The sequence below is a fragment of the Odocoileus virginianus genome, chromosome 23, assembly GCF_023699985.2.
Source record: "Odocoileus virginianus isolate 20LAN1187 ecotype Illinois chromosome 23, Ovbor_1.2, whole genome shotgun sequence".
NCBI classification, from domain to species: Eukaryota; Metazoa; Chordata; class Mammalia; order Artiodactyla; family Cervidae; genus Odocoileus; species Odocoileus virginianus.
This window is the reverse complement of record NC_069696.1, coordinates 15,872-41,922: the sequence shown is the minus strand read 5'-3', so window position 1 is coordinate 41,922 and position 26,051 is coordinate 15,872. Positions and strand designations below refer to the sequence as shown.

At 41.3% G+C, this 26,051-nt stretch overlaps 1 protein-coding gene and 1 pseudogene across 1 annotated transcript in view; one reads left to right on the top strand and one right to left on the bottom strand.

The window, feature by feature from the left end:
* The window catches only part of LOC110137287 (antigen WC1.1-like), a 69,140-nt gene extending 44,905 nt beyond the window's left edge, over window positions 1-24,235 (bottom strand). Inside the window, 3 exon segments of the mRNA XM_070454159.1 lie at window positions 1,099-1,419; window positions 13,229-13,549; window positions 24,122-24,235. Coding sequence (XP_070310260.1) covers window positions 1,099-1,419; window positions 13,229-13,549; window positions 24,122-24,194 — 715 coding nt within the window. The 5' untranslated portion in view covers window positions 24,195-24,235.
* LOC139030654 (DNA-directed RNA polymerases I, II, and III subunit RPABC4 pseudogene) lies at window positions 19,676-19,855 on the top strand (annotated as a pseudogene).
* Window positions 24,236-26,051: the final 1,816 nt, after the last annotated feature.

Genomic DNA, 26,051 nt, shown 5'->3' with positions numbered 1-26,051 from the left:
GACTTGACCTGAACTTTGATCCCCAGTCTTCCTTCATGCAATTCTTGCATCTTCATCCCATCACCAGTTTGCTTCCTAGCAGCTGGGGGGTCCCATTCCTAAGACCCAACCACCTCTAGTAGTGACTTTGCTGAGATATCTGATAATAACTTCCTCAGTTCCAGCCATTGTGATGGAATTTATGTCCTGGACAGTTCATCAAACATTCTAAAAAGAACTGGGAACATCTCTGGCAAACACTGTGACCACCCAGTTATATTCTAGTTTAACCTTGCCTCAGGTCAAATACACATAGATAGGATTGAGACCTTATTATGTATCATTTCAAGTTATCTTAACTTCAGGGTCCTTAGTTTGTTCTAGCTGTTGTAATTGTCAAACCTGAGGTTTTCCTGCAGCATCAACATCCCCACAAATAAGATGTGAGCTCCCCACCCAGGTGATCGGCTACACTAGTGTGATGAGACGATCCCCTGACACAAACCTCCCCATCTTGCCTCCCCTGTGACCTAGTGACATTCAGATGCACCAGTGAAATCCCCTCTCACCTTTTCCTTGTGTAACTCCACCCTGACCTCCAGCACTGTCACTTGTTCATGGGTGTCCACTCCCTTCTTGTGGTCCTCACTTCTAGGTTGACCCTTGTCTATTGGTACCTGCCTCATTACCCATAAGATGATATCTGTCACTCTAGGATCTGTGAGTATAACAAACTATGTTTGCCTGCACCTCTCTTGCATCCCTTCTTATAGCTGCACTTCACTGACCATCTCAAAAAGAAAACAAAAATTGATGAATTCTTAGAGGTCCAACCTGGAAGTTGTACCTGCATGAAACATTTAAGCTCACCCCTCTGACTCTTATGACACATCAGAAAGACCGGAGGGACCAGTTACTACGGATCTGGAGCCTTTCTCTCCAGGGACAAGCACATCCTTCTGTTGCTTTGAGCACCTAATGTTCAAGGAATCATTGTTTGAGTGGAATCTTCACCCAAGTACATTCTAAAGGCTATGATCCATAGTCTCATAGCTACTCTGGGAATGAGAGTAGGGCTTTTCCTACTGGGGATGCCCTCCCAGACCAGACAGGACTTACCTGAGCAGACTGTTCCAGCATCCTGATCATGGGAAAGGCCCTCAGGACGATAGTCTTTAACAGTAGGATAACTGCACACTGTGAGCACTGACTCTTTCCCTTTGCAGTTAGTAGAATGAAACCAAATGGGGCCAATCCCTGGTCCAAAGTGAGCCCCTCTGGGAGCATCAATGGCAGCTCCACACCCCAGCTGTCTGCACACCACCTGTGCCTCCTCCAAGCTCCAGTTGTGATCATTCACTGTGCCCCATTCTCCTTGGTGCTTCACTTCCACTCTCCCCTCGCAGCGGTGGGCTCCATCCTTCAGCCTCACCTCCAGAGCTGCAAGAGAGAACAGACACAGGAAACAGGAGAGATTTTAGGAGACTATGTAGTTGTATGCTGACAAGTATTTTAAAAAAGAAGATTCTGATGTCTGAAAACAAACACTTGTTAAACAGCACTATTTTACTTCTGTGATATAAATACTACCACCATGGCCAACACAAAGCTCCCAATGTTCCATCACTGAACCTGGAGCAGGAAGGGAGGGACCAAGTATTTCTCACAAGCCTATAGAACCAGCTGCAGGGACACCACCGAGGACAGGCCTCCAGAGACTCTGGATGCTGCCCTCCCTGTAGATGTGCCCAAGGCTACTAGGGCCCAGTTTCTGTGTCTCAGTTACAGCTCATGGCTGGGATCCAGGGAGGAATCGTCCCTCTCCTTCCCTGTCCATAGGGAGCATCTCATCCAGCTTAGGAACAGAGGGCTGTAGTAACAGGCTCCAAAGTGTCCTGGATGTTTCTGTTACCTGTGTTCACATCCTTGTGTAATCCCCATGCTTGAATGTACCTAGTATCATGCGTCCAACAAAAGAAATTTGCCCAAGTGAAGTCACTTAAGAGATTAAGTTTCAGAATGACTCTGGTTCCTCCATTGTTGACCTATCTTACTTCCTCTCTTGCTCTAATGAAACCAGCTGCCACTTTGTGAAAACTTATGGAGAGACTCACATGACAAGGAACAAGGCAGGACTGTAGCCAACAGCCAGCCAGGGACTGAGGTTATCAGTTCAACAGTCCACCAAGTTCTGAATGCTGCCTACATCCAGGTGAGTATGTTTGGATGATCTCCATCACTGGTTAAACCTTCAGATGATCACATCATTATGAGAAAACATGAGTCTGAGGACCCAGGTAAGCCATGTCCATTCCTGGCCCACACAAATTGTGAGATACTAGGTGTTTGCTGACTTAAGCTGCCAAATTCAGCACTAATTTGTTGCACAACAACACATAACTAATATAGGGCTTCCTTCCAGAGTCAGAAGACAGGGGTTGAACAAGCTGGAGGTTATACATGTGCCTTATCTGCTTCATCCAGATGAGACTTCTTCCTGTGTGACCAGGTTTACTGCCTGGTCCCACTTGAAACTGGGACACAAACCACCTCTCTCTGACATAAGATCTCACCCAGTGTCCCAGGCTCTTGCCTTCTTGTCAGGAATTGAGAAGTGAGTTTACTGAGACCTTGAATCAGCTCCATCAGCTTTGAGTTCGGGTCAGGAAGTGAGATTTTTTCTTAAAATCTAACAAGATGTGGTCTCTGGGGACCACGCACACTGCTCCGGTCTCTTCCCTGCCCCATGTGCTCTCACTCTGGAAACAGAAGTGGTGCATCACAGAGGGAACATCTGGGAAAATGTTAAACTAGAGAAGATCCTGGTATGTAGATGGCTCAGGACAGTGCCTGCCACAAAATAGCGCAGACTGGCTGGTTAAACAGCAGAAATTCATTTATTTTATCAGAGTGCTGGAGGCTGGTAAGTCCAAGGCACAGGCGTGCTGGCAAGGCAATGCTCATCCTAAAACCTCTTTCTTTGGCTTTCAGGCCATAGCTGTCTCACTGTGTGCTCACCTGGCCTTTCCTAGGACATGTGCACTTAGAGAAAGAGAGGGAGGCCTGTCTCTTCCTTTCCCTGTAATGTCACCTATTAAATTAAGGCCACATCCTTCTGACTCTAATTAACCTCAATTACTTCCTAAAGGCCCTATCTCCTTCAGTGACTGTGGGGTTAGGTCTTCAAGATATACTTTATGGAGGGACACAGTTCAGTCCATAGATTTGCAGAGGTTCATTCTCAGAAGGAAATAATAATAGAAGGGGAAGAGATGAAAGAGACAGTAGACACAGGGAGATATCCTGTGATGCTTACTCAGATGTTTTAGAATCTGACACTGAAGTGACAGTAAAGGATTGAAATAGGATCCTGAAAGTTCATGAGAAGCTAGTTTTATTAATAATAAAATTATCTAGGGATATTGGTTCAAGATGGCAGCATAGAAGGACGTGTGTTCATATCTAAAAATAGACTGGCTGGGTGGATGAAAACATGTGCATGTATGCACTTCCATTTACCACATCTCTCTATTTAACTGCCCAATTTGTATGTAATTATTTCATATTGTTAGGTTAATCATGTTTCTATTATGGCTTGCAATTGTAATTATCTTTTATTTTTTTGTCTGGCTATTGATTGTGAAAACTGATAAACATCTTTTACTATTGTGATTATGTAGCTATTATTCATTTTAATACCACTGTTTCATGATTGGTCAACAGAAAGTAGTGGAATTCTGTATCACTAAAACTACCATTTAAGAGAAAAACCTTAATCACTCTTTAAAATCCAATGCACATTAGAATTTATTTTGGAATTTTTTCAAAAATACAAGTGCCCAGGTATATTTTTTGTCCAAAGCTTCAGATGTAACTCTAATGAACATCCATCCATGTTTAAAACAACTGGACTATATGATCTTTTCCTAGTTTGTTTCACTTTTTCTGTTTCATGTTCAGTGCTCTCATTTCACTTAGTTTATGTTTGTTAATTTTTCCATCTCTTTTTTTGTTGTTCTGTCTCAAGCCTTTATCAAGTGTAATGGAAAATTTTACATATATAATGTATAATGTAGTAAAAAGAATCTGCCTGCCAATACAGGAGGTGTAGGAGACACAGGTTAAATCCCTGGGTGGTGAAGATCCCCTAAAGGATGAAATGGCAACCCACTCCAGTATTCTTGCCTGGAAAAATCCCATGAACAGAGGAGCCTGGGAGGCTACACTCCATAGGGTCACAAAGAGTTGGACACGCCTGAGCTACGGAACACAAGCCCATAATGTACTGTATATATTTTAGAAAGCTTTTGAATTTTTGATTAGCTAAATTCAAATTTTGCTTAGCTAAAACATTTATTTTGGTTCCACTTGCTTGACTAAATATGAATAGAATGCTAGATTTCTAATTTATATTCACTCAGAGTTTGATATAGTTCCATTTATTCTGGTATCTAGTATTACTACTAAAAGTCTAGAAAGCAAGCTATTTTAGTGGTTTTTAAAAGAAATTTGAATGAGGCTTGAAACTTCCAATCCACTCTGAGGATACCATGTTGTTAAAAAAACAGAAAATTAACCATGTTTTTAAAATAACAGGAAAATTAACATATGATACAATATTACTAACCAAAGTACAGATTTGTTCAAATTTTATAAAATTTTATGCTAGTGTCCACTATTTGTTTTCATATATTGTTCAATATTTAATTGCACTGAGCACTGTCAGCTGTATGCAAAAAATTCTGATAAATTTTCTTTTTATTTTTTTCTGTTACAAACATTTTCTAATTTTCCTGGTTATGGCTTCTTAGATACACCCATTATTTAAAAGTGGACACTTAATTTCCAATAAGTAACCCTAATGTAACTTCAGTTACATGGGATTTTTAGGGTATCATTGATGCTAATTTCTCATTTTGATATTGCTTTCTCATTTAAAGGCTTTCTTCTCTTCAGTCATTCTCTGTGTTTTTTGAGTCTTTTAAGTTTTTTGAGGATTTCAATGGCTAAATCAAAGTTCTCTCCTGGTAAATGTCACATTGCACTTGAAAATATGTGGGTTATTTTCAAATATTTCAAAAATAATTCCACTGTGATAAGAGAACAGACTCTGTATGATTCCAATACTTTTAGATCAGAAAAGTTTTGCACCTTGTTTTATGCCCCTGGATATGTTCCAGTGTCTCCTGGTTTATAGTATCTGGAAACTTGAATAGAATTTGTATCCTGTTGTTGTGTGAAAACTGTGCAAATCTTAATTATGTTGAATTGGGTCACAGTGTTTTTCAGGTCTACTATATCCTTCTACATTTCTGCTTATTCATTCAGTAAATTTTTGAGAGTTTGATAGTCAAACTTCAACTGAAAATCTTAACTCATCTACTTTAAAAATGGTAATATATAGTGGAACTATATGCAATTTTGTTGTATATTTTCCGAGTCTCCTATAAATGTGTTATCATACTTTCATAATTTAAAATATAAAATGAAAGAAAATTTCAAAAAATAATAAAATTATCTATTGGGAGGCAGGTATTATGCTGTAAATGCAGAAAAAAGTAAGAAAATGTTCCTGTTTTCATGTAGCTTTTACCTAGTTGATGACAAAAACAAGCAAGTATGTGATTTCATTACTGTGTTAAGTTCCAGGAGATTACCTCAGTAACAGTTGTCTTAGCTATTGAGGGTATCTTGTCAGCTGAAAATAAATAAAGTGGAATAAATTCACTAAAAATTATTTTAAAAGTGCTAAAGACCTCATAAGACCAGAACAAAAGGTCAGGGCAATCTAAGAGTAAATGGAAATTAATGGAGGGGGTAATCTGCTTTTTCTCTGAGGGCTCTAGGGCATTCAGGAAAATGTGTGGTGTTTCTTATGGTCCTTGGTGTGAGAAAGGGCTTCCCAGGTGGCACTAGTGGTAAATAATCTGTCTGCCAATGTAGGAGACATAACACATGAGCTTTTCATTCCTGATTTGGGAAGATCCCTTGGAGGAGGGTGTGGAAGCCCACTCCAGTATTCTTGCCTGGAGAATCCCATGGACAGAGGGGCCTGGCAGGCTACAGTCCATAGGGTCACAAAGAGTCAGACACAACTGAAGCAACTGAGCACGCATTCACATAAGGTGGTAAGGAGACATAAATCAAATTGGAAAACCACACCCAGATGAGAATCCAGCAGAAGGCATTCTCCACAATAAGCTGGCACTTAAAACAGGCAGATTTTGCACAGAATTAGATTCAGAGTTTGAATCGCTGGATTGTCTAGGTAATATCCATTTCTGCACTTGTATGAAGGTGGCCCACTATTGATAATACCAAAAAACCATGAAAAAGTATCTATGTATTCCTTTCTATGGTAAATTGCCTTCATCCAAGTTTTCAATTATCTTTATAAATAATTTTTATAGAGAAAGTGACCAGTATATTGTCAAAAAAAAAGAAAAGTATATCAAGAAAATGGTCCATGAACACAAACCAAGAGAAACAACTGAGGTGAAGCAGAGATTTCTCATGTTCAATATCAGACACTAGGCTGTTTATCTTCCACATACACCATATTTAAAGAAATAAAAAGCACTGTTGAAGGATCTTCAGAGGACTAAAAAATGCACAGAAAAAAAATTTTAAACTGAGCTTCTATGAATGAAAAATACACTTAAAATTACAATATTTGCATCAAATTAACCTCAGAAAAACATAGAATTAGTGAATTTTATAATAAGTCAGAGGAAATCATCAGGAATACTACTGCATACAGCAACAAAACATGAAAAATCCAGAGACAAAATCAGAGATAGAAAATGGAGCAAGATGTTTCAAATAAGTTAAACTGACATATGGGCATAAAGAGAGAGAAAGAGACAGAGAAAGAGAGACACAAAGAAAAACAAAGAATTGAACAGAAGAAATATTTGAAAAACATTGGCTGAGCATTTTCCAGAATTGATGAAAGATATCAAGCCTTAGAGTGAGATAAGGGGGCTACCAGTGGCAAAAAGAAAAAAAGTCAGGGACACAAATAGATAGCACTTAAATTACAGACACTTCAAGCATGTAAACATCATAAATGTTTAGTGATATTTAAAATTCTTTTATTCTGAGTACATGGAAATACTAATACTTCTTTGCTTACTTGAAAGGAAACATAACCATGTGATCTGACTTATCCAATGAAGTGTGAGAACAAATGATGTCACTTCCACATAGAAATATTTAAGAGTCAATATATTTTTCTACCATAGAAAATCCTGCAGCATTGTGGTGAAGTAGTAGCATATTAATAATAAAATGATGGGGCACTAAACAATATGGATACATGAATAATTATGATAAGCAGATCGAAAAAACTAAGATCATGGCATCCGGTCCCATCACTTCATGGCCAAAACATGGGTAAAAAGTGGGAACAGTGACAAATTTTATTTTCCTGTGCTCCCAAATCACTATGGACAGTGACTGCAACCATGAAATTAAAAGATACTTGCTTCTTGGAAGGAAAGCTAGGACAAACCTACACAGCATATTAAAAAGCAGACACATCACTTTGCTGACAAAGGTCCATCTAGTCCAAGCTATGGTTCTTCCCAGTAGTCATGTGTGAGTGTGAGAGATGGATCATAAAGAAGGCTGAGCACTGAAGAATTGATGTTCTTGAGCTGTGGTGTTGAAGAAGACTCTTGAGAGTCCCTTGGATAGCAAGGAGATCAAACCAGTCAATCCTAAATGAAATCAGTCCTGAATATTTATTGGAAGGACTAATGTTGAAGCTGCAATACTTCGGTTACCTGATGCAAAGTGCCGACTCATTGGAAAAGACCCTGATGCTGGGAAAAATTGAAGGCAAAAGGAGAAGGGAGTGGCAAGGAAGAGATGGCTAGATGGCATCACCAACTTAATGGACATGAGTCTGAGCAAACTCTGGGAGATGGTGAAGGACAGGGAAGCCTGGCCTACTGCAGTCCATGGGGTCGCAAAGAGTTAGACATGACCTAGTGACTGAACAACAGCAAAAGTCGAGCAAAGATAATGACGGGATATAAACCACTATGAGTGTTAAATCCCATAGCACTCTCAAATCTTTTTATCTTTAAGTATATCTTAACTGGAATTAATATGAAGACATTATTTTTCTTGAAATTATAACATTAGCAGCTCCAGTATCACACAGAATACAACATCACACAGTCCATTTTATTTCAGATGCTGATTTATCAGAATAAGGCTGCAGTGTTTCCACAAGATTTTCTGCACTTGAAACCATAATGAAGACATTGTGACAATAAGGGATGTCATTTGAAATGCTAAGAAATGGGTTCTCTTAAAACAAAAATTCCTAACTGAAGCTCAAATGCCCTTTCAAAATAGTTACTTTGATAGTAATACTGTTAAAAAGAGGATGAAAGAAAACCTTGGAGGAGATGAACAGGTTTATGGCATAGCTTGTATTCATGGTTTCACAAATGTATACTGATCATCAAGTTCATCAGGGGTAAATACTAACTATGTACAGTTTTTGTAGGTCAACTTTACTTCAATAAATTAGTTTTTACAAAGGAAAGAATTGTTTTCTTAGCAACCTCAAGAGCATCATTAAAGTTTGCTAAAGGTCATCAAACATGCTGATAACAACTGGAAACATCTCTGGCAAATACTGTGACCACCCAATCATTCTAATTTCCACCTGGCATTCATGCTCAGCAGTCATATCTGACTCTGTGTGACTCTATGGACTGTAGCCCACCAGTCTCCTCTGTTCATGGGATTCTCCAGGCAAGAATACTGGAATGGGTTGCCATGCCCTTCTCCAGGGTATCTTCCCGACCCAGGAATGCATGGCATCTCCTGCGTCTTCTGCTTTTCAGTCAGATTCTTTACTACTGAGCAACCCAGGAAGCCCTATTTCCACCTTCAGTTCAGTTCAGTCACTCAGTAGTGTCTGACTCTTTGTGACCCCATGAATCGCAGCATACCAGGCCTCCCTGTCCATCACCAACTCCTGGAGTTTACTCAAACTCATGTTCATCAAGTCGGTGATGCCATCCAGTCATCTCATCCTCTGTCGTCCCCTTCTCCTCCTGTCCCCAATCCCCCCTAGCATCAGGGTCTTTTCCAATGAGTCAACTCTTCACATGAGGTGGCCAAAGTACTGGAGTTTCAGCTTCAGCATCAGTCCTTCCAATGAACACCCAGGACTGATCTCCTTTAGGATGGACTGGTTGGATCTCCTTGCAGTCTAAGGGACTCTCAAGAGTCTTCTCCAACACCACAGTTCAAAAGCATCAATTCTTCGGTGCTCAGCTTTCTTCACAGTCCAACTCTCACATCCACACATGACCACTGGAAAAACCATAGCCTTGACCAGATGGACCTTTGTTGGCAAAGTAATGTCTCTGCTTTTTAATATGCTACCTAGGTTGGTCATAGCTTTCCTTCTAAGGAGTAAGCATCTTTTCATTTCATGGCTGCAATCACCATCTGCAGTGATTTTGGAGCCCCCAAAAATAAAGTCAGCCACTGTTCCCCCATCTATTTCCCATGAAGTGATGGGACCAGATGCCATGATCATAGTTTTCTGAATTTTGAGCTTTAAGCCAACTTTTTCACTCTCCTCTTTCAGTTTCATTAATAGGTTTTTAGTTCCTCTTCACTTTCTGCCTTGGCTCAGGTCCAATACATGTAGACAGGATTGAGCCCTTATTACATATCATTTCAGGTTCTTCACTGCCCTTAGTTTCGCTTCAGCTTCTGTGTTGTAATTGTCAAACTTCAGGTTTTCCTATAACCTCAACATCCCCACAAATAGGATGTGAGCTCCCCACTCTGGTGAGCAGGTTCACCAGTGTGATGAGACAGTCCCCTGCCCATATCCCCCATCTTGTCCTCCCCTGTGACCTAGTTATATTAAAATTCACCAATGAAATCCCCTAATGCTTTTTTGTAATGTAACTACACCCTGACCCTGGGTATTGTCACTTGTCCATGGGTCTTCAATCTCTCCTTTGTGTCACTGCTGCTTTGTTGAGGCTGTCTGTTGTCACTTCCCCCATGTACCCACCTGATAATACTCTGTATCTTTGAACATAATAAACTGTATTTGCCCGAACCTCTCCTCTAATCCCTCTTGTAGTCACACATGTCTGAACATCTCATGAAAGAATACAAGCTATCATGATAAGGTCCAACACAGCAGTTGTACCTAAACAAAGTGCTTGAGCTCAGCCTCCTGCCTCCTAGACTTCCCTGGTGGGTCAGATGGTAAAGAATATGCCTGCAGTGTGGGAGACTCAGGTTCAATGCCTTGGTTGGGAAGATAAAGAATATGCCTGCAGTGTGGGAGACTCAGGTTCAATGCCTTGGTTGGGAAGATCCCCTGAAGAAAGGTATGGCAACCCATTCCAGTATTCTTTCCTGGAGTATTCGATGGACAGAGCAGTCTGGCGGGCTACAGGTCCATAGGGTCATAGAGAGTCATACATGACGAAAATGACTTACTTTACTTTTTACTTTTTTTCCTGCCTCCTGTGACACATCACAGAAACTGGAGAGCCCAGTGACTATGGGTCATGAGACTTTCTCTCTAGGGCTAAGCAAGTTTTCATGTTCCTTTGAGCACCTAATGTTCAAGAAATCGCTCTATGACTGCAGTCCTCACCCAAGAATGTACTAAAGACTGTGATCCATATTCACATGCTATTCTCAGAAAGAGACAGAGGATTTTCCAGCTAAATATCTCCTCCCAGACCAGACAGGACTTACCTGAGCAAACTGCTCCAGCATCCCTGTCATGGGATAGGCCCTCAGAAAGGTAGTTTTTAAGAGGACGATAACTACACTCCATGAGAGAAGATTCTGTCCCATTGCAGTAAATATACTGGAACCAAATGGGGCCAATCCCTGGTCCAAAATGAGCCCCTCTGGAAGCATTAATGGCAGCTCCACACTCCAGTTCTCTGCACACTACAGCTGCTGCCTCCAAGCTCCAATTCTGATCATTCACTGTGCCCCATTCTCCGTGGTGCTTCACTTCCACTCTCCCCTCACAGCTGTGGGCTCCATCCTTCAGCCTCACCTCCCGAGCTGCAGAGGGACAAGGACACAGGAGACATTTTAGGAGATGCTGCGGAAGTATAGTGGTAATATTAAAAAATGAAATCTCTGACTTCTGAAAAAAAATCCTGTGTTCAGCATTTCTTGACTTCTATGGTATAAACATTCCCACATAGCCAACTCTAAGCTTCCAATGTGCCATCACTGAACCTGGAGCAGCAAGGGGGGCACCAGGTGTTTCTCATGAGCCTGTAGAACCAGCTCCAGGGACACCACCAAAGACAGGCCTCCAGAGACTCTGGATGCTCCCTCCCTGTAGATGTGCCCAAGGCTACTAGGACCCAGCTTCCCCGTCTCAGTTACAGCTCATGGCCCAGGATCCAGGGAGGAATCATCCCTCTCCTTCCCTGTCCATAGGGAGCATCTCATCCAGCTTAGGAACAGAGGGCTGGGGTAACAGGCTCTGAAGTGTCCCAATTATTCCAGCTGCCTGGTGTTTGTGTCCTTGTGTAGTCCCCACACTCAAATGTACCTAGTAACGTGTCTAACAAACAATTTGGCAACAGGGATGAGATGTAATTTAAGAGATTAGATTTCAAGATGACTCTGGTTTCTCCTTGTTGATCTATCTTGCTCTCCCTTTTGCCATGGCAAACTGAATAGAACGCGTCGTATAAGAAAAAAAAATTGGCTGCTCATTAATACATTAAAACCTAGCTTACTTTGGCTATAGTGATAAGAAGTAAAAGGAAATTGACAAAGAGAAAAATACTAAGACAGAGACTTATATATTACCTCAAATTGCAAAACATCTGTGCTAAAACCGAAGTCACTAAGAACGTGAGAAGCCAATGTCACATAAGAAAAACTCTAAATGTGCTAAGAAAAATTGCCAATCTTAAACTATATTCAAAAATCACCTTTTTTAAAAAGAATGAAGCCCTGGAAAGTGACATCATGAAACTGATGATGTAGGAGACAGCAGCTTCCTTCTCCTTCCTCAACAAAGATCAATTCCCTTGAATCTTTTTGTCACTTCCACTGTAAAATTATACGGGGTCTCCAAATTCATCATTTTGTAAATATTAACAATATACAGCTTTTTGCATGTCAGTCTTACCTCAAACAGGAATTTTTAAAAAGGAAAAGAATTATTTTCTTAGCCAACTCAAGAGTATCATCAAAGATCTGCTAGCAGTAAGATTGGAAAAGATATTCCAGTTGTTATCAGAATGTCTGATGAATTTTCCAGAGTAGAAACCCACCGCAATAGTTGGAATTGAGGAAGATATTATCAAATATCACAGCAAGCTGGGAATATCTTTGAAAAATACTGTGACCACCCAATCACATTCTAGTTTGCCCCTTGGCTCAGGTCAAATACATTTAGACTGGACTGAGTTGTTATTATGTTATCATTTCAAAGTTTTCTTAACCTCACTGTCCTTAGTTTTGCTTCAGCTACTCTGTTATAATTCTCAAGCCTTAGGTTTTCCTGCAGCCTCAACATCCCCACAAATAGGATGTAATCTCCCCACCCAGGTGAGCAGGTGTACCAATGTGATGAGATTGCCACAAATCCCATATCTTGTCCTCCTCTGTGACCTATTTACATTCAAAAGCACCAGTAAAATGCCCTCAATAGTTTCTTTCTATAACTTCAAGGTCAATAACTGACCTTGTTATTGCCAATTGTTCATTGATCTTCACACCCCATTTTGGGTCTCTACTTCTTGGCTAAGCCTGTTCTATTGGTATCTACCCTGTATACTCATAAGAGGATACTCTCTGTACAAATTGTGAGTATAGTGAAGTAAGTTTGCTTCTACCTCTCGTATATGCTCTCCTGTAGTCCCATTTGTTTGAACGTCTAATGCAAGAATACAACAAGGTACCATAATGAACCTAATTCATAGAGGTCCACCCCAGTGCATGAAACATTTGACCTCACACTTCCACCTTCTATGACAGACCACAGAGATTGGAGGGCCCAGTGACTATGGGTCTGGAGCTTTTTTCTCCAGGGCCAAGCAAATTTTTACGTTCTTTTGAGCACCTAATGTTCAAGAAATCAGTGTATGAGTGGAGTCTTCAAAGAAGTATGTTCTAAAGACTGTGATCCACATGTTCATAGTTTCTCTGGGAATAAAACTGAAAGGTTTCCTACTGGGAATCTCCTCCCAGACCAGAGAAGACTTACCTGAGCAGATTGCTCCAGCATCCTTGTTATGGGAATAGCCCTTGGTACGATGGTCTTTAAGAGGAGGATAACTGCACTCGGTGATAACTGACTCCTGCCCTTTGCAGTAAATATAACGAAACCAAACGGGTCCAATTCCTGGTCCAAATTTAGATCCTTTGGGAGCATCAACAGCAGCTCCACACCTCAGCTGTTTGCACACCACATGTGCCTCCTCCATGCTCCAGTTCAGGTCATTCACTGTGCCCCATTTTCCTTGGTGCTTCACTTCCACTCTCCCCTCACAGCTGTGGTCTCCATTGATCAGCCTCAGCTCCAGAGCTGCAAGACAGACACAGACGCAGGTCATAGGAGAGGTTTTATGAGACAGTGCAGTGGTGTGCTATTAAGTATTAAAAAAAATCTTCTCTCTGAGGGGAAAGCTCCATGAATAGCATTTGTTGATTTCTGTGGTATAAATATTCCCTCCGTGGCCAACTCAAAGCTCCCAATGTGCCACCACTGAACCTGGAGCAGGAAGGAAAGCACCAGGTATCTCTCACAAGCCTGTAGAATCAGCTCCAGGGACCCCACCGAGGATAGGCCTTCAGAGACTTTGGATTATGCCTTCCCTGTAGATGTGCCTAAGGCTACTAGGGCCCAGTTTCTCTGTCTCAGTTACAACACATGGCCCAGGATCCAGGGAGGAATCCTCTCTCTCCTTCCCTGTCCCCTAGGGAGCACCTAATCTAGCTTAGGAACAGAGGGCTGGGTAACGGCCTCTAAAATGTCCAAGTTATTCCTGTCACCTTTTGTTCACACCCTTATATAATGCCCACACTCAAATGTACCTAGTAACAGGCATCTAACAAATGGAATTTGGCAAAGTGATGAGATGTCACTTAGATTTCAAGATGATTCTGGTTTCCCCTTCTTGACCTGTCTTGCTCTCTCTCTTGCTCTAATAAAACAAGCTGCCATGTTGTGACCTACTTATGGAAACAATTGCATGACAGGGAATGGAGGCAAGCCTCTATCCAACAGCGAACATGGACCAGGACTCTCAGTTCATCAGCCTGCCAAGGTCTGAATGCTGCCAACACCCAGTCGATTACATTTGGACAGTTACCACTCCTGGTTGAACCTTCAGATGATTGCATCCTTGTGAGACATCATGACTTCGAGGACCCAGGTAAGCCATGTCAATTCTTGACCCACAGAAAGTGTGAGATACTAGGTGTTTCCTGAGTTAAGCTGCCGAATTCAGCAGTAATTGGTTACACAACAACACATAACTGATGCAGGGCTTCCCTCCAGAGTCAGAAAACAGCAGGTGAACAAGCTGGAGGTTTATACATGAGCCTTTACTGCTTCATCCAGGTGAGACTTCTTCCTGTGTGACCAGGTCTGATTAGCCCCTGCCACAAATCCCCCTTCTTGCCATCCCCTGTGACCTAGTGATATTCAAATGCACCCATGAAATCTCTCTTTTTCTAGTATAACTCCACCCTGACCCTCAGTATTGTCACTTCTTCATGGGTATTCACACCCCATATTGGGTCCCCACTGCTAGGTGGATCCTGGTCTATTGGCCCCTCTCCCATGTACCCATCTTATGGCCTCTGTCTCTCTAGGACCAGTGAGTATAATACACTTTGTTTGCCTGCTTCTCTCCTATATACCATCGGGTAGCTGCACTTGTCTGACCATCTCGTGAAAGAATACAAAAAGCTACCATGATGAAACTAATTAATCGAGGTCCAACCTGACAGTTGTACATGTATGAAACATTTGACCTCACCTCCCTGCCTCCTATGAGACACATCACAGTGACTGGAAGGACCAGTGACTATGGATCTGGAGACTTTCTATCCAGGGCCAGTTCAGTTCAGTTGAGTCACTCAGCTGTGTCAGACTCTTTGTGAGCCCATGGACTGCAGCACGCCAGGCCTCCCTGTACATCACCAACTCCCAGAGTTTACTCAAACTCATGTCCACTGAGTCAGTGATGTCATCTAACCATCTCATCCTCTGTTGTCCCCTTCTCCTCCCACCTTCAATCTTTCCCAGCATCAGGGTCTTTTCCAATGAGTCAGCTCTTTGCATCAGGTGGCCAAAGTATTAGAATTTTAGCTCAGCATCAGTCCTTCCAATGAATATTCAGGACTGATTTCCTTCAGGATGGACTGGTTGGATTTCCTTTCAGTCCAAGGGACTCTCAAGAGTCTTCTCCAACACCACAGTTCAAAAGCATCAATTCTTCAATGCTCAGCTTTCTTTATAGAAAGCTTGGTCTAGGGCCAAGTTGGACCTTATGTTCCTTTGAGCACCTAATGTTCAAGAAAGCACTGTGTGACTGAAATCTTCATCCAAGTATGAAGTATAAAGACCACCCTGGTAGTTCAGTGGTTAAATATAAAGACCACCATCCAAGTAAGTTCTAAAGTCTGTGATCCATATTCTCATAGCTATTCTGTGAATAAGACTGAGGCTTTTTCTGTTGGGAATCCCTCCCAGATCACAGGGCTTACCTGAGCAGACTGCTCCCGCATCCTTGTCATGGGAATTGCCCTCAGGGCGATGATCTTTAACAGAAGGATAACTACACTCTGTGATAGCTGACTCTGAACCTTTGCAATAAATATAATGAAACCAAATAGGGCCAATCCCTAGTCCAAAATGAGCCCCCTTGGGAGCATCAGTGGCACCTCCACATCCCATCTGTCTGCACACCACAGCTGCCTCTTCCATGCTCCAGCTCAGATCATCCACTATGCCCCATTCTCCTTGGTGCTTCACTTCCACTCTCCCCTCACAGCTGTGGGCTCCATCCTTCAGCCTCACCTCCAGGGCTACAAGAGAGACACAGGACATAGGAGAGGTTTTGCAGACTTGCACCAGGGGTGTGCTGGTAAATATTAAAAGATGAATACTCTATTCTCTGGAAAAAAATCACTGTGAATAGAAAGTGTTGATGTCTGTGGGGTAAACATTTCCACCATGGCCAACTCTAAGCTCCTAATGTGTCACCACTGAACCTGGAGCAGGAAGGGAGGCACCAGGTATTTCTTGTGAGCCTGTAGAACCAGCTCCAGGGACACCACCGAAGACGGGCTGTCAGAGATTCTGGATGCTGCCTGCCCTGTAGAAGTGCCCAAGGCTATTAGGGCCCAGCTTCCCCATCATCTCAGTTGCAACTCATGGCCAGGGATCCAGGGAGGAGTCCTCCCTCTCCTTCCCTGTCCATAGGGAGCATCTCATTCAGCTTAGGAACAAAGGACTGTGGTAACAGGCTCTAAAGTATACCAGTTTTTCCTGTCACCTGGTGTTCATGTCCTTGTGTAATCTCCACACTTGAGTGTATCTAGTAACATGAGTCTAACGAATGGAATTTGGCAAAAGTGATGAGATGTCACTTAAGAGATTAGTTTTTAAGACAATTCTGGTTTCTCCTGGTGACCTATCCTGCTTTCTCTGTCTTGATGAAGCCAGTCGCCACATTGTGAGCTATGTATGGAGAGACCCACGTGATAAGGAATCAAGGGAGACCTCTAACTCATGGCAGAAAGGGACTGGTGCTCTCAGTTAAACAGTCCACCAAGTCTGAATGCTACCAACATCCAGGTGAGTGTGTTTGGGCGATGTTCACTCCTAGATGAACCTTTTAATAAATGCAGGCCTGTGATACATACCATATGTGTGTCTATAACTGGTCCCTGACATATATGGGCACCTGTACCTGGCCCTTCAATGCCAACTGGGTGCACACTTCTGGCACTGACTCTAGCCACTGCCACTGCCTGCCATGGCCCCTAGCCACTGGACCTGGGGGTACTGCTGAGTACACTAACAATCCTTATAGCCACTTCACATCTCCTGCAATGCTTGCCGAAGTCCTCAGAGTTGTCAAAGCACCTGAATTTATTATACATCATTCAGACAGATAATCAGGTAGAAACAGGGGATTTGAAGACTCTAATAAACAAATAGACTTAACAGACATATACAGAACATTTTATCCAACAGCAGCAGAGTACATATTCTTCTCAAATACACACAGAACATTTTCTAGGATAGATCATGTTAAGCAACAAAACAAGTCTTAGCAAATTAAAGAATATAGAAATATTATCAAATATATTTTTTGAGTACAGCTATTTGAAATTAAAAATCAACAATAGGAGGAAGCTGGCAAAATCACAAATATGTGGAAGTTCAACAACAAGCTCCTGGACAGCCAATGATAAAAAAGAAATCCAAAGGCATATTGAAAATATTCTGGGATAAACAAAAGTAGAAACACACATTCCAACACTATAGATTGCATCCAAAACAATTATGAGGGAATTTTTTAGTGATAAATGCATTCTTAAGGAAAAAAGAAAGATCTCAAATACACAACCTAATATTACACAGCAAAGAATTAAGAGAGAACAAAGTAAACCAAAATTTAGCCAAGGAAGGAAAAAACAAAGATTAGAGCATAAATAAATGAAATAGAATATAGGAAAGTGATTGAAAAGATTAACAGAGGTCATTCTCAAAAAAAAAAAAACAAAAAAAAACCCAAAAATGACAAACTTTAGGCTATACTAACCAAGAAAATAAATGAGAAGATTCAAATAAATAAAACCAGATAAGAGACAGGGGACGTGAAAACAGATACAACAGAATACAAATCATAAGAGACTACTATGGAAAATTATAGGCCAACAATTTGGATAATCTAGAAAAAATGATTAAGAAATTTTCCCTGGTGAAATCTATTAAATGTTTATACAAGAACAACATCTGTTCTTTTTAAATTCTTCTAAAAATTGAGGAGTGAGCACTCTGCAAATCATTTTGCATTAGCCTGATACCAGAGCTATGTAAAAACACTACAAGAAAGGGAAATTACAAGCCAATGTCCCTGATTAATATAAATGCCAAAATTCTTAACGAGTTTAGCCAAGTGCATTCAAAAACACACAAAAAAGATTATATAGTGTGAGCAAGTGGAATTAATCTCTAAGATGCAAAGTAGTTCAGCATGTGTAAATCAATAAATGTCATACACCACATTAATACAATGAAAGATAAAAATCATAGGACAATCTCAACTGATGCAGAAAAGATGTTTGACAAAATTCAACACTCTTAAATTTTTTAACTCTCAAAACTGGATATAGAAGGAACATTTCTCAATATAATATAAATCATATATGAGAAGCCCATAGTTAATATCAAACTCAATGTTCCTCTAAGATCAGGAATAACATAAGCATCTCCTCTGTTACCAATCTTAATCCACATAGTACTGGAAGTCCCAGTCAGAACAATTAAGCAAAAAGAAATAAAATTATCCAAAGAGAAAAAGAAAAAGAAAATTTTCTCCATTTGCAGAAGACATGATATTATATATGGAAAATTCTAATAGTATACCAATAAAAACAACTGCTAGAACTAATAAATTCAATAAAGTCACAGGAGAACAATCAATCTACAGAAATTGGTTGCATTTCTACACACTAACAAGGAAATATCTAGAAAAAAAGAGACAATCTCATTAAAACTGCATAAAAATATTAAGAATAAATTTAACCAAAAAGATGAAAGAGCTATACACTCAAATCAATAAGATTAATAAGAGACATTGAAGAAGACACTAATAAAATGGAAAGAGAGCCCATGTTCATAGACTGGAAGAATTAATACTGCTAAAATGTCTATACTACCCAAAGTCATCTATAGATTCAAAGCAATTCCAATAGCATTTTTCACAGAAATAGAAAAAAATCTTAAAATTTGTGTCAAACCACAAAACCTCAAATAGCTAAAGCAATCCTAGAGTGAAAAAGAGAAAATAATACCAAAACTGGAGGTGACTTGCTTGGTGGTCCAGTAGTTAAAAATCTGCCTACCAATACAGGGGACACAGTTTCGATCTTGGGCCCAAGAAGATTCCACATTCCACAGAGCAACAAAGCCCGTGTACCTAGAGTCTGTGCTCCGCAACAAGAGAAGGGATTACAGTGAGAAGGCTGAGCACCACAGTAAAGGGCAGTCCCAACTTCTGCAACTAGAGAAAGCCAGTGAGGAGAAACAAGGACCCAGTTAAGCAAAAACCAAAATAAAACAAAATCAAATAAAAAACAAACAAACAAAATAAAGCTGGAGAGACTTCCCTGGGGGTCCAGGGGTTAAGACTTCGCCTTCTAATGCAGGGGGTGCAGGTTGAATCCCTGGTCAGAGAGCTAAGATCCCAAATGCTTTGTGGCCAAAAAAATAAATAATAAAAAAGCAAATATAAAACAGAAGCAATATTGTAGCAAATCCAATAGAGACTTTAAAATGCTCACATCATCAGGGGACTTCCCTGGTGGTCTAGTGGTTAAGAATCCACCTTCTGGGGAAGTTGACTGTGGCACAGAGGCAAGTTGGAATTGTCTGGAAAGGCTGAGAAGTTTCTCTGTGTTACAGACAATAATGGACACCCAGAATGTTCAGCCCCCTAAGCAGCAGCCAAAGATACATATCTGTGGAGAATGTCACACAGAAAATGAAATAAAATCAAGGGATCCCATCTGATGCAGATAGTGTGGATACAGAATAATGTATCCATTATTATGGATGACCAAAAGACTGGTGGTTTTAGATGCTTGGTGAAACATGAAGTTCAAAGGAATATCTTATTTGGATTTAGATTTGCTGTTAATGTTGTATAGATTTTGATTAGTGTACTTTATTTTTTTTTCAATTATTTTTATTAGTTGGAGGCTAATTACCTTACAATATTGTAGTGGTTTTTGTCATACGTTGACATGAATCAGCCATGGATTTACATGTATTCCCCATCCCGATCCCCCCTCCCACATCCCTCTCTACCCGAGTCCTCTGAGTCTTCCCAGTGCACCAGCCCTGAGCACTTGTCTCATGCATCCAGCCTGGGCTGGTGATCTGTTTCACCATAGATAATATACATGTTTCCATGCTATTCTCTCAAAACATCCCACCCTCGCCTTCTCCCACAGAGTCCAAAAGTCTGTTCTGTACATCTGTGTCTCTTTTTCTGTTTTGCATATAGGGATATCATTACCATCTTTCTAAATTCCATATATATATGTGTTAGTATACTGTAATGGTCTTTATCTTTCTGGCTTACTTCACTCTGTATAATGGGCTCCAGTTTCATCCATCTCATTAGAACTGATTCAAATGAATTCTTTTTAACAGCTGAGTAATATTCCATGGTGTATATGTACCACAGCTTCCTCATCCATTCGTCTGCTGATGGGCATCTAGGTTGCTTCCATGTCCTGGCTATTATAAATAGTGCTGCAATGAACATTGGGGTGCATGCATCTCTTTCAGATCTGGTTTCCTCCGTGTGTATGCCCAGGAGTGGGATTGCTGGGTCATATGGCAGGTCTATTTCCAGTTTTTAAAGAAATCTCCACACTGTTCTCCATAGCGGATGTACTAGTTTGCATTCCCACCAACAGTGTAAGAGGGTTCCCTTTTCTCCACACCCTCTCCAGCATTTATTGCTTGTAGACTTTTGGATAGCAGCCATCCTGACTGGCGTGTAATGGTACCTCATTGTGGTTTTGATTTGCATTTCTCTGATAATGAGTGATGTTGAGCATCTTTTCATGTGTTTGTTAGCCATCTGTATGTCTTCCTTGGAGAAATGTCTGTTTAGTTCTTTGGCCCATTTTTTGATTGGGTCATTTATTTTTCTGGAATTGAGCTGCAGGAGTTGCTTGTATATTTTTGAGATTAATCCTTTGTCTGTTGCTTCATTTGCTATTAGTTTCTCCCAATCTGAGGGCTGTCTTTTCACCTTGCTTATAGTTTCCTTTGTTGTGCAAAAGCTTTTAAGTTTCAATAGGTCCCATTTGTTTATTTTTGCTTTAATTTCCAATATTCTGGGAGGTGGGTCATAGAGGATCCTGCTGTGATTCATGTCAGAGAGTGTTTTGCCTATGTTCTCCTCTAGGAGTTTTATAGTTTCTGGTCTTACATTTAGATATTTAATCCATTTTGAGTTTATTTTTGTGTATGGTGTTAGAAAGTGTTCTAGTTTCATTCTTTTACAAGTGGTTGACCAGTTTTCCCAGCACCACTTGTTAAAGAGGTTGTCTTTTTTCCATTGTATATCCTTGCTTCTTTTGTCGAAGATAAGGTGTCCATAGGTTCATGGATTTATCTCTGGGCTTTCTATTCTGTTCCATTGATCGATATTTCTGTCTTTGTGCCAGTACCATACTGTCTTGATGACTGTTGCTTTGTAGTATAGTCTGAAGTCAGGCAGGTTGATTCCTCCAGTTCCATTCTTCTTTCTCAAGATTACTTTGGCTATTGGAGGTTTTTTGTATTTTCATACAAATTGTGAAGTTATTTGTTCTAGTTCTGTGAAAAATACCATTGGTAGCTTAATATAGATTGCATTGAATCTATAGATTGCTTTGGGTAGTATAGCCATTTTGACAATATTGATTCTTCCAATCCATGAACACGGTACGTTTCTCCATCTGTTTGTGTCCTCTTTGATTTCTTTCATCAGCGTTTTATAGTTTTCTATGTATAGGTCTTTTGTTTCTTTAGGTAGATATACTCCTAAATATTTTATTCTTTTTGTTGCAATGGTGAATGGTATTGTTTCCTTAATTTCTCTTTCTGTTTTCTCATTGTTAGTGTATAAGAATGCAAGGGATTTCTGTGTGTTAATTTTATATCCTGCAACTTTACTATATTCGTTGATTAGCTCTAGTAATTTTCTGGTAGAGTCTTTAGGGTTTTCTATGTAGAGGATCATGTCATCTGCAAACAGCGAGAGTTTTGCTTCTTCTTTTCCTATCTGGATTCCTTTTACTTCTTTCACTTCTTTTGAATACAACAATATACATATGATTTCATTTTAAAAACCTTACTGTATTTAGATATCTATTAATGGCTTATATAAAGATATTATTTTTTGTTAAAAAAAAAAGAATCTGCCTTCCAATGCAGGGGTCTTGAGTTCGATTCCTAGTTGGGGAACTAAGATCTCACATAATGTGGGGCAACTAAGGCCATGCTCTACAACTACTGAGCCCTCTGTGCACTCGAGCCTGTGTACCACAACTAGAGAGAAGCCCGTCTGCTGCAAGTGGAGAAGCCCACGCTGCAACAGATGCCACATGTTACAACTAGGAGTTCACATGGCATAAGTAACATAGCATGCTGCAACTGAAGAATCGCATGTTGCATAAAGATCAAATATCACATGTACTGCAGGCAAGATCTGCTGCAGCCAAATACATAAAAACAAACATTATGGCAATGGTATGAAAATAAACACACCGAGCAATTAAAAGAACTGAGATCCCAAAAATAAACCCATGCATGGACAGTCAATGAATGTTTGACAAGAGAGGCAAGAATACTCAGTGAGGCAAGGATGGTCTTTTAAGTAAATGCTGTTAGGAAAACTGGATATTTACATGCAAAAGAGTGAAACAAGATCCCTATCTTAGTACCACAGAAAAATAGACTCAAAATAGATCAAAGACATAAATCTATTTAAGACCCAAAACCACAAACTCCTAGAAGAAAACACAGGGGAAAGCTCCTGGATGTGGATATTGGCAATGAATTCTTGGGTATGACAGCTAAAGCACAAGCAACAAAATCAAAATAAACAATGGGACCACATTAACATCAACCTAAAAAGCTCTTGTAGAACAGAAGAAACAGTACACAAAATGAAAAGACAATGTACAGAATAGAGAAGAACTTACAAATCATATATCTCATGAGGGATTAATATCCAAAATATATAAGGAACACACATGACTCGATGGATAATAATAATAATTAACTTTAACTCTCCAGGGAGAGAAAGTGCTCCCTACAGAGTCACAGCAGATCTTGGGAGGGGAAAAGACCATCCCAGGCCCCCAGCACATCAGGAGACATCACAGGGACCAGGGCAGGGGCTCGGGAACTTATACACCTGGGGCTGCACATCAACTGATCTCTACAGACAAGGGGTCCCCTCTCCTGGCTGTGGACTCCCCTGCTCCACAATGGACACCTGGTGGGAATAGGTGAGGCCAGCAGGCTGAGCCTCTCATAGAGCCCAGTGCTGCACAGACACATCAACAAGCAGAGGGGAGCCCAGGGGATGGGGAGAGAGAAGCCAGAGAGAGGCAGGCAGGTGTACAATTATCTCTGATCTAGTTACATACAGCAGACATGACACCCAGCCCTGTGAGACCCTGTGTGCTTCACGGACGAACAGACTCAGTCCCTGCTCAGCAGCACTGTTCCTCTCACACAGACAGGCTCCACACACCCTCACATACTCTCTCTCTCTCTCTCTCTCTCTCACGCACACACACATGCACCCTCACACACACACACACACACCTTCACACACATACACGCGTGTGCACCCTCACTCACCCTCACACACACATCCCCTCACACACACCCCCACACAAACACACACCCTGACACACCACACATACACACATAAGCACAGAGCCTACAGGAGCATAGACACAGGAAACATGGGGACCCAGGGGCAGTGCTCACACACCAGGCACATGGAGCATGTGGGAACAGCCCAGAGTCCCAGCTGAGGTCAGTCACTGGACCTTCCACACACCGGGAGCCACTGGGACTCCTAGAAGCTCCCTGAGAACAACGGAGATACTGGAGGGACTCAGCGTGACCCAGCTCGGTCCAGACCAAACCTCACTGCTTTGTAAAATCTGCTGCTACCACCACCAGTAGAACCCCCACTGGAGAGGGAACAGTATTCAGTCACCGTGGTTCCTTTTTGGTAAAAAACACTGAGGCCAGGTTCCACAAGTTCAGACACCTTTCCCTTCATCAAGGTGTCCACTCCCCTGCCTGTCCCCAGGACAGAGGGGCAGCCCTTACCTTGACCACCCGCCACAGTGCCAAGGAGGAGGACACAGAGTCCCTGGAAGGAGAGGTGTCTGCCCAGAGCCATGCTGACTCCACATCCTCAAGGTCACAGTCCCAGCTGCAGGATCAGCCTGTGAGGAGGTGTCAGGGTGCCGACCTGGGTCTATATAGACCACCCCCTACATCCTCCCTCCTGAGAGCCAATAGCGGCACCTTTCACCATTTCAGACACTATTGGAGATTGCATCTGCCACTTTCTGAAGCTCAAACACCAATGAGCTTCTGAATCTTCAAAATCTCCTTATATGAGCAACATGGTCCTTTGACCTTCTGCTTCTGTGGTCCCTAAGAGCCCCATGACAGGGGTTGGCACAGAAAAGTTGCCTCAGAAAGCATGGGTGGTTTTTCTCTCCAGACCACACTGGCCGATCACTACAGACTGTGTTATCTCACAGGGTCAGGATGTGGGATTTGTTGGCCTGTGGAGAATATCTCTGATGGAATCAAGCATTCATCTTCCCCTGGACTGAGTTCAGGCCAAAGCAGAGAAGTACAAGAAGGCTTGAAATATGAGAGTAATTGTCAGGCCAGCAGAAACTGAGGACAGGAGCACAGGAACTCACAGGTGAGCTTGGAGGGGTGAGGTGGAAACCATCAAGTTGCAGGGATGAGATTGCTGGCCTTTCCTCCCTTCTCAGAATGATCTGGAGATGGGACCCTGGAGCACATGGGGGTCATAATAACATGGGGCTTTGACAGAAACTAACGTTTCCCATCAGGGATCTTTCTTAGCCTCTAAGACCACTCTGTCTGGCAGGCACATTTCACCTGGGCTATTTCACCTTCTGCAGAGTGAGAGGGGATGTGGTCTTCTCTATTTAGAGACCCAACCCTTCCCCTCTGTGCAGCCACCCAGAAGCAGCAGTCCTTGTCCAACACATGAAGGTATCAGCTTCTACATGGATGCTGCTTGTCTAATAGCATCATTTTCCACTTTGTAAATGTGCAGTTTATAGGACTGCAACAAGGTGATAGAGCTGGGAATGACAAATACCTGGAAACTAGAGTCATAGGTTTTATTTTCTTGAACTCCAAAATCACTGCAGATGGTGACTGCAGCCTTTAAATTAAAGGATACTTCATCCTTGGAAAGAAAGCTTTGACAAACCTAGACAGCATGTTAAAAAGTAGAGACATCACTTTGCCAACAACAGTCCATACAGTCAAACTTATGGTTTTTCCAGTAGTCATGTATGGATATGAGAGTTGCATAAAGAAATCTGGGGCTGAAGAATGGATGCTTTTGAGTTGTGGTGCTGGAGAAGAATCTTAAGAGTCTTTTAGACTGCAAGGAGGACAAACCAGTCAATCTTAAAGGAAATCAACCCTGAATATTCATTGGAAGGACTGATGCTGAAACTGAAGCTCCAATACTTTGGCCACTTGATGTGAAGAACCTGCTCACTGGAAAACACCCTGATGTTGGGAAATACTGAGGGCAGAGGAGAGAGGGGTGACAGAGGATGAGATGGTTAGATAGCATCACCAACTCAGTGGAGATAGTGAAGGACAGAGAAGCCTTAGCTGCTGCAGTCCATGGGGTTACAAAGAGTCAGACATGACTTAAGCAAGTGAGTAACAACAATAGCAAAAGAGTGAAGTAAGACTTGAGTGTTATTAATTTTTTAAAATATCACAATAATGTTATTTTCATATTTAAACATCTTAGAATAGTCTATTGATGAATACAACAGAGTCATTGTTTGAACTATAAAGAAACTAATTAAAATAGAAATGTAGATAGACACTAAAGAAATAGATCAACCCTGAATATACATTGGAAGGACTGATGCAGAAGCTGAAGCTCCAATACTTTGGCCACCTAACGTGAAGAGCCGACTTCCTGGAAAAGTCCCTGATGCTGGGAAAGCTTGAGGGCAAG